Genomic DNA, 10,000 nt, shown 5'->3' with positions numbered 1-10,000 from the left:
ACCCTTCAGAAATATGCACAGGACTCTAGGAGCACTAGAGCTCCACACATGGTCAATAAATTGTCCTGAGCCCAAATCCCTCTGAGAGTATCCGGATACTCAGAATAACTTTCTATTCCTATACATTCTTTCAAAGTCTGAATGCCTCTATGCGGTCAAACTCCAGACAATGTTTTGTCACATCATGTGACCGGTTGGTCAAGCACATCTTAGAATCCATCCATAATGGAAAATGTTGGAGAGGACAACAAGCATGTTGGAGAATAAACTGGTTCAGGTTTCAGGGGAGAGACTCATCGTGAACAATAGAGAAATGAGAAAGGATGACCTGATCTGGCCTGAACTTGTCACACACACATACACACACACACACGCACACGCACGCGCACGCGCACACGCACACGCACACAGAAACACACGCATACTAACATGCTGTACACACACGCACACACACAAACACACACTAACATACACACCGACAAACACACACACAAACTAACATACTGTACATACACACAGATACACACACCCAACAATACACACACCACACACATACACAGATTTGCACACACAAACACATATATATTACTTACACACACAACCACACATACACACACACACACACACACACACACACACACACACAGACACACACACACACACACACACACACACACACACACACACACACACACACACACACACACACACACACACACATATCATCTTTACATTCTGAGCGCAGACACCACTAGAGACTGCACTTAATGTACCGTTGTTTTTGAAAGCCCACAGAATTCAGTGCCCTCATACCAAGCTGGGCTGGGGGGCGCGCTGGGGGGGGGGGGGGGGGGGGGGGGGGGGGGTCACACTCGTCCCCAGGCTGCCCTCGTGCACGGCGCGTTACGGAGCTGACGCGGGAGGAAATGAGAGGGCGGACGGATGACGTTGTTTCCAAGAACTGGGAGTCGTGGGAATGCACCGTGACTTACCTGACTTGCCAGAAGGAGGGTGAGCTGGAGTGGGCTCCGAGGGTGGCAGGCGGACGGGGGGCCGCCCTCCTCCTGAGGACAGACTGGTCCGGGGCGGATCAGTCACTGGGGACACGCGATCCGGGTCCACAAAGCACTGGTCCATAGCTGCTGGTTCCTGCGAGGTCACTGGAAATAGTGGGACTGTTGAACAACGAATGTCTCTCTGTGTGTGTGTGTGTGTGTGTGTGTGTGTGTGTGTGTGTGTGTGTGTGTGTGTGTGTGTGTGTGTGTGTGTGTGTGTGTGTGTGTGTGTGTGTGTGCAGGCGCGCGTGCGTGCGTGTGTGTGTGTGTGTGTGTGTGTGCGTGTGTGTGTGTGTGTGTGTGTGTGCGTGTGCGTGTGTGCATGTCCCGGCTGGGTGGTCCCACTACATGAATGTGCAATCATTCACCAAGCAATCTTATTGGATCTCACCTCTCTGTAAATCACTACACGGATTGATGGCCACTCGTCAAGAGATTCAGAATGTCTGCGTTGGTTATCGCCTTTCTCCACGAGACCGACAGGTACGACGTGTTCTCCCTCATCGCCGTTCTCGCCCCCATCCCTGCCGTTATGTCAGTCAGTCAGTGTGAGTCAAGTAGGAGCCGTATCTTATTCCACAGGAGAAACCGCGAGACGCACGGCTTGCCTAGCGAGCTGAACCCGAACTCGGCCTCTAAATGTAAATAAGACGCACGCCGTCCCTCGCGGATGACAGCGATCTTCTCCGTCTCCGTGTCTGCTCATGTGAGGCTCTCTGGGCCTGTAAGCCGCCACGGGTAATTGGCCCCCTCCTGACACAATAAGGGAGCGGGTCAGATAGCCCGGCATGAATAAGTGATAGGCCGCTGTCCGCACCAAGACAAAGGAAGGTCCACTTCGCCACTGACCTACCTGCCTGTTCAAAGTGCAGGTGGCATTGCCACTTTCTGCAGCGTGATCATACTAGCAAATTAATGCATGATACAAGTACGAATGAAAGTCAATATGCTGCCGGTCATTATGCTGGTTTGATTCTATAGTCTCGCAAATCAGACTTGATGAATTTAATTAAGGCTTTTTGGGGTGATATATTCCAGATGGATCACTAGGTTTATATGAAGTGACACACAAAGGAAGTATTACCATAACTCCACAAGTGGTTCATTTAAATTGCTTCAGAAAGTACAATTTCAAGTGCACGTAATAAGATTTCTCATTTGTGTTTGAGCACAAACTTTGAATCACACGCCAGGATTATTATGGTTAGTTTGATAAAGAAATAAAATAAAAATATGAATAGGCCTAACATAGAAAATACACATTTTAAAGCACACCATGCTAAACATATTCAGTAAATCCATCTCGGGAACAAGCAGAAAGTAATAATACGTGACAGAAGCTTAGTGTAAGCTCCCAAGATTAGCACAAGACAATAGCAAACGCACAAGAGCTCCTACCTTTCTCTCCGTCTCTCCTTGGAACAGAACGCACTCTCGGCCCAGTCCAACACAGAGCATCTACCAACTGGGTTTTTGATTACAGCCGCTCTACTTATTTTATCACCAGCTCAGGATTTTTCAGGACACAATTGTGCTAGAGTTTTAATTTAGAGCTGTGTGTTGAAGCCTTATTTGGATTGTATCCTGTCGAAATCAACGTGTTGGTGTAACCCGAGGCCCTTTGCATACATGTTGTCAGTGAGAGATGTCATGACTACACAGTGCTCAGAGTCTCACCCTAGTCCAGACCCAAAGACCAATGGAAGGTATATTAACTAGCGGTTAACCTTGTGTGACCCGCCCATACAGTACTCTTAACTGACATTGCGTTGCCCCCTTCACCCACTGACGTGTAAACCCTTTTGCTTTTGCACAAATGGATGTGGAAGATATATACTCCAATGTGTGTGTGTGTGTGTGTGTGTGTGTGTGTGTGTGTGTGTGTGTGTGTGTGTGTGTGTGTGAGTGTGTGTGTGTGTGTGTGTGTGTGTGTGTGTGTGTGTGTGTGTGTGTGTGTGTGTGTGTGTGTGTGTGTGTGTGTGTGTGTGTGTGTGTGTGTGTGTGTGTGTGTGTGTGTGTGTGTGAGCGCAGCAGAGAGAGAGACTGCCCTCTACTGTGCACTGAAATACAATGCATTATTTTTCCCCAGAATTATAGTATAGCATAGTATTCAACATGCTAAGAATACCACATTACAACTAAATAACTGGTAAGTGTTTGTGCAAGTGTGCGTTTATGGGTGTGTTTGTGTGTGTGTGTGTGTGTGTGTGTGTGTGTGTGTGTGTGTGTGTGTGTGTGTGTGTGTGTGTGTGTGTGTGTGTGTGTTTACTTTAAAGGGCAACTTCACCCATTTCACATAAGCTTTGTATTTTTAGAACCCCCCGCATATTTTTGAATGATCTAGCATCATTTCCTTATTTTCTGGAGAGACTGGAGAGATCCGTATCGATCTCCAACACTTCCTGTTTTTTATGACGCAATATGACGATTTTTGCGTACAAGAAAATAGGAAGTGTAAGAGGGGATGATTCTCGTCCGACTACAACCACTAGTCCCACCCCCCTCTAGGGGGTGGGACCCACTGACGCTACAGACCTATTAGAGCAGTGCCAGTGGGTGGGACTTCTCCAGCAGAAACTAACATCCACAGCGTCTGAAGCTAAGATAACAGAGGCTGTTGATAAAACTGAAGTAGGCCTACATTGGCGGAGGGTACTCGATCTGACATAGAAGATGGCTCCATGCAAAAGTTCACCATTTCGAAAGAAATAGACGAGGGCTGCCGTATTTTCAGCACTATACGGCACACCGGATTATCAAGCGCACCTTCAATGAATGGCCTATTTTAGAACTGTTTTCATGTATAGGGCGCACCGGATTATAAGGCGCATAGAATAGAAGATACTGCAGTCAAACGTTTGACTGGGGTTGCGTTATGCATCGACCAGACCGAGCTGTGCTAAAGGGAATGTCAACAAAACAGTCAGATAAAGTCAAACTTTATTAAGCGCTCTGACAACTCCGGTCACTCCCATGGTAACGATGTTCAAACGTTAATGTGCATATTAACAATATCTCATCAATATCAATATCTCTTAACAATAAGCTCACTTTTTCAGTTCATTCCCCGTCTACGAATCCCTTGAATTCTTGTGTGTCCGAATTGAACAGTTGGGCGAGTACGGCATCCAACATGCCCGGATCCCTCTCGTCATTATCCGAGTCAGTGTCGCTGCTGTTGCCTGGCAGTTCAGTGATTATTCCTGCTTTCGTGAAAGCTTAGACCACAGTTGAGACTGTTATATCAGCCCAGGCATCCACGATCCATTGGCAGATAGTGGCGTAAGTCGCCTGGCGCTGTCTCCCCGTCTTGGTGACGTGTGTTCGCCTTCTTGGCCCCGTCCACACAAAGACGATTTTTTGGGTGAAACCGCATAAAAAGACGCTTTTGGTGGACACGGGCTACGGCCACACCAAACGCGTGTAACGTGCTTAACTTGAAGCTTGATCATTGTGTGTCACAAAAATGGTTCAACGCGCCAACGCGCCTGTGGCTGCGCTGGATTTAGGAGTCCGTGGTAGGAAACCCAAATGCCGCCGTTTTTGGGTGCATGATAGAGTTTAGATCAGGTTAGATTAAATAATGTCGGATATAAATAACAATAATCGGGTTAAATAACTTCACATGGTGTGTCTGGTGTGTTTCCAGCATTCGTAGTGTTGATCAGCAGATAGTCCGCCAAGACGTTGAGGTTGCTTAGCAACCAGAGACGCTGTCCATGCAAGTGAATGGAGCGTTCCCTCTTCGTCATAACTATCAAACCAAACATCCTTCACATTCAACGAGCGAACATTATGAAATTAAAATGCACATTTCTCGCTAAAAATGTTTACATAAACGCATTTAATTGCGTAACTATGTTACTATTTCCACCCAGAATAAAGGAAGATGTCGGCCGTATGCTTCTGTGCAAGCGTCACTACTCTAGTGACGTCGGTTCAAGCTCCACGCTGATTTGTTCCATTAGTAGATGGAACAAGGAGGTGTCCGATAGGCGGAGATGATCAGCGGGAGTGGCCGCCAGCGAAGCTGTGCATGGTGGGAGTTGTTGTCTTCGATCCACAAGCGCCAAAAAGTCACTTTCTGCCTTTTCTCGGTCAAGACTGCACCAAAGTAGAATTTTATTTTATTATTCGACTACATATAGGACCCAATTGCAATACATATTCATGCCTCCACCGGTGTAATGCTCCTTTAAGAAAAATGCAAAAATAATAATTACAAAACGACATAAACGACAAGATTTTTCAGTACTACGGTAACACGTTAACACTTTACAATAAGGTACGCGAAAACGTGGGTAGTTACTGAGGAACAAATGAGTAACGAATGATGAACGACCAGGGCCCCAATTGGGGCCCTAATGGGGCCCTAAGTGACAGTTATAATGGGGCCACTCACACTAGGGCCGCGGCCCTGTGCCCGAGCTCATTTGCATACTAAAGTCTAGAACGTTTGGCTACTGTGACCACGCCATCCGTATTCCAGCACGGAACAGCCCCTTGGCCACGGCACACTTGGGAGAGGTGTGCCCTGGCCAAAGTACAGATGCCAATGAGAAAACACGCGCACACGCGCGAATACACAACGTGAGCTGGATGACGTAGTCCTTGCGCGACCCTTCTTTCTTTATAGGTCCATGCCCTTCTTCCCCACAACAATCATTTTAAACAATGGCGGCAAGCGGTTCACGAGTGGGTTTACGTTGGTGCGATAGTGAAGTCGTGTGTTTACTTGAAAATTGGGCCGACGACAGCATTCACGTTGTTGTTCTCCATTGTTGTTATGGCGGCGAGGACGCTTGGTGATGACGTATTTATCGTATTACGACGTGATGACGTATGTATGAAGGAGCAATCGTGCTCAGGCCACGGCCTTTGGGAGCAGTGTGAGCACGGGCCAGCGGGGGGAGTAGGGAGGGGGGGAATCGTGCTGAATCTTCCTGCAGCACAGAACAGGCAAACTTGCCTAGTGTGAGTGCGCCCTGAGGCCGCACTCACACTAGGCATAAAGACGGTGGTTTGCATGGTAAAAGTGGTTTGCGTGGATGTTAATTCCCTGTGAGCAGAAGAGATAGGCTTCACAGAAATGATATGCATCAGAGTTAACATCAACTACTGGAACAACCAACACTGCTTTTAGACCACACACACAATCTCTCTCTCTCTCTCTCTCTCTCTCTCTCTCTCTCTCTCTCTCTCTCACTCACTCACTCACTCACTCACTCACTCACTCACTCACTCACTCACTCACTCACTCACTCACTCACTCACTCACCCCCCCCACACACACACCCGCACTCACACACAGACAACGTTAGCAAAACACACTAATTCTGCCGTTCCCATAATGAGGGACGCTATCTGCTATATTCTACCTATGTATGTTGTCTCTTTAGAAAAAATGTTTGTTTGTGTTTGCATGCATCCGTGAGTCTGTGTGTCAAATGAGGACATCTGATAAGAGTAGAAGAAAAACTGTCACTTCCTGACACTGATTATATCAGATTGCAGGCTGATTACTGGTCAGAATAAAAACGTGTGACGGGATTTCTCCAACTGATAAAGCAGAGCTGACTCCTGAGAGCAGAAGCATTGAAAGCTGTCAGAGAGGATCCATGGTCACCATCTCTGAACCGGACCCTGGACTCTCTGAGGAACCTGAGGACACGTCTTTGGACCGGAGGGAGCGCAGGAAGAGAAGATTTATAGGTGCCATGATCCAGTAAAAAAAGTGTTTTCATCTGCATACATTTAAAATGTACTTTTAGAAAAAGTTATTAACCAAAGGGACCAACCTGATGAACCAGCGACGTATAGACAGATTAATTCTCCTAAATAACGACATGTGTGTGTTCAAGACCAAAAGCTCTCATTGACCTTACTTGACTTGTGATTACGCCCATGAGTTATGGACTATTGCTAGCCATCTCAAGTAGTTGTGTGTTTCATGATATATGTTCGTTATATACGTGGAACAGAGTGCAGAGTAACTTTAGGCAGCAGAACACAAGTTTAGTTTTTCATTACTTAATATTAATTAATATTGGTAGTGCAAAGTGACATCAGAGTGACAATGGTTTATTTAATCAACAATTTTGTGTTTTATTAATGGCTGCTCATATAACTGAAGTGATATCAGGTGTACTCACGTGTCAAATTAATTACATGTCCTCATATTTTCTGCATGGGCCGATGTGAAAGACCCTGGTGACACGCAGGCCACATGTTGTGCCCCCTCGATTACTGTGTGTGTGTACGTATGTATTTCTGTGTGTATTACTGTGTGTATATGTCAATAATGAGGGAATAATAACATGTATGCTATAGACCAGTACTTGTTCTGCTTAATTGTGTTCGAAACTCAACACGAGAGCCACAGTACCAGTCATCAATTACTGAGGTGTTCTCAGTTGAGGTCTTCAGGTGTTTCTTCAAGACGGTGAGGGATTCTGCAGACCGTAGAGAGTCTGGACTGTGAATGATAGCCACGCAATATGAATATATTTGTGTGAACATTACTCTGTGTCCGTGTGTGTGTGTGCTTGAGTGAGTCTGTGTGTCAAATTAAGGCATCTGATAAGAGCAGAAGAAAAACATTTTCCTGACACTGATGGTATCAGATTGCAAGCTGATAATTGGTCAGAATTAAAACCCCTGACATTGTTTTTCCAGCTGATAGAGCAATGAAGAAGGCTAAGTTCAGAAGCCGTGGAAGCCCTCAGAGAGCACCCATGGTCACCATCTCTGAACCGGACCCTGGACCCTCTGAGGAACCTGAGAACACGTCCTTGAACCGGGAGGAGACCATAAAGCGAAGATTTGGTAGGAGCCCCTTTTTTAGAGAATTTAAAGGTCCCATTGCATGCTACTTATGGATGCTTTAATATAGATATTAGTGGGCCCCTAACACAGTATTTGAAGTCGTTCCCGAAATTCAGCTATGGTGCAGAATTACAGCCACTACGAGCCAGTCGCACATTGAGCTTTCGCCAAACGCGCCGTTTCGGACCAGGAGCGAGGCGGGTCAAGGAGGAGGGTGGGGATGTGGCCCTGAGCCGCTCGCAGCCACGGTACCATGCGCTCTGTTTACAGTGGATGTATCACAATGGCGAGGCGCACACAGCCTTTGGCCGTGTTCTGTAAATATTCTAGAATACTCCGGGTTAGGGTTAGGGTTAGGGTTGAAGCTCGGGAGTCCTGGAGCTCTATATCTAAATAATATCATATTATACATAGATATCTATATCACATAATAGATATTATCACGGCCAAAAGCTGTGTGCGCCTCCAGACGATATTATGAATCTCAAACGACTGTGTCGGGTTCTCCGACGTCTCTGGTTCTTCAGTGTCCAAATCAGTCTGAAGTAGACTGAACCACTACATGGAGTAGAAAGGGATTTTTGACCGCGATTGTCTCCCACCGGAGCCTCACCACCTCGCCTCCTACAGCGGGCAGCGCCGAGGCGGTGGGACCTCGGCAGCGGGCAGCGGGAAGCAGGGCTCAAGCGGGAGACAATCGTGGGCAACAATCCCTTTCTCCTCCATGTCGTGGTTCATGTACTTCAGGGAGTCAAAGCCAAAGTTCCTTTCCCCCAATTCCCACTCAACCATGGCTGAGATAACCCCCACTACGAGTCTCGTTGTGGAAAGACCAGCGACGAGAGTCCGACGTGTTATGCGCCATAACACCAACAGCAGAACGGTTATCCAAATAACAAAGAAGTGTACAACACTTGCGTTACAGTCCTGGAGCTCTATATCTAAATAATATCATATAATCCATTGATATCTATATCATATAATACATATCATCAATATAATTATTAAATTATCAATAATTCACACCAGAAACGTGGATTGTCACACTGTTTCCTGCCTCGTTTCTTTGTTACGTCTGAGCCGCGTAACAGTGCGCCTGAGCTTCCATTTCTTCAAAGGCGAGCAGGATACCTAGTGCTCGTATTACACCAAACGCAAGTTTTAGCCACTGGGGGACGATAGCCAGATATGGGGTACTCATATTAATGTTAGAAAACCTCATAAAGTGAGATTTTCATGCCATGGAACCTTTAAAATAAATAATCCAGTCCAAAAGAATTATCCAAAAAAGTATGTATTCCTCCAAATACATTTAAGATTTATGTTTAGAAAACTTTTTTAGCCAAAGTGATCGTGTGTGTGTATGTGTTGGTGTGTGTGTGTGTGTGTGTGTGTGTGTGTGTGTGTGTGTGTGTGTGTGTGTGTGTGTGTGTGTGTGTGTGTGTGTGTGTGTGTGTGTGTGTGTGTGTGTGTCCTACTACTGAACAGCTCTATGGTTGCTCATCACTGTCATTGTGAGCCTCGGACTGCTGAGTATTCTCCTCATCTCCCTGCACTTCAGTGAGTCTAAATCATATCATTCTATAGAATTACAATCAAGTGTGGATCACCCTCAGGGTCAAATCTTCTGATATACAATTGCGGCGAACTTTAAATGATTATGCTTGCTTTATAAAGTAAGGAGGAAATTCTTATGCTTGCTTCATAAAGTAAGGAGGATATTATTATGCTTGCTTCATAACGTAATAGGTGAACCAAATTGTTATCGTTGTAACATTATAAGCAAAATGTTATTATATTATGTGCTCAGAAATTTGTTACATTATCGACTGGGGTTTCCACATTATTGCTATTGGTTTAATATTACAACTAGAGGTTGAGCGCGCGCAACGCACGCGCGGAAACTCTAGTTGTAATAATAGCAATGATGATGATCATTATTGTTTTTGTTAGAATTGGTGTTAATAATATGAATGATTGTAATAATAGCAACGATAATGATATTGATAATTATAGTTTTTGCTATTTTAATTAGTATTAACATTAATAATAATAACATGTTTTCTTGCAGGGAGGATGGACTTTGTTTTGGTTGGCTGTGGGACCTGTGATGTTTAGAG

At 45.6% G+C, this 10,000-nt stretch overlaps 1 protein-coding gene across 1 annotated transcript in view; it reads right to left on the bottom strand.

Annotated features, from left to right (window-relative positions):
* The window catches only part of LOC115540802 (putative methyltransferase NSUN7), an 18,785-nt gene extending 16,966 nt beyond the window's left edge, over positions 1–1,819 (bottom strand). Inside the window, exons 1-2 of the mRNA XM_030352378.1 lie at positions 1,447–1,819; positions 993–1,160 (exon numbers count right to left, since the gene is read on the bottom strand). Coding sequence (XP_030208238.1) covers positions 993–1,137 — 145 coding nt within the window. The 5' untranslated portion in view covers positions 1,138–1,160; positions 1,447–1,819. The remainder of the gene's footprint in view (positions 1–992; positions 1,161–1,446) is intronic.
* Between the last annotated feature and the right edge of the window lie 8,181 nt (positions 1,820–10,000).

The sequence above is a fragment of the Gadus morhua genome, chromosome 3 (genome assembly GCF_902167405.1).
Source record: "Gadus morhua chromosome 3, gadMor3.0, whole genome shotgun sequence".
NCBI classification, from domain to species: domain Eukaryota; kingdom Metazoa; phylum Chordata; class Actinopteri; order Gadiformes; family Gadidae; genus Gadus; species Gadus morhua.
The sequence above is the reverse complement of the archived record's forward strand: the minus strand, read 5'-3'. Positions and strand labels throughout refer to the sequence as shown.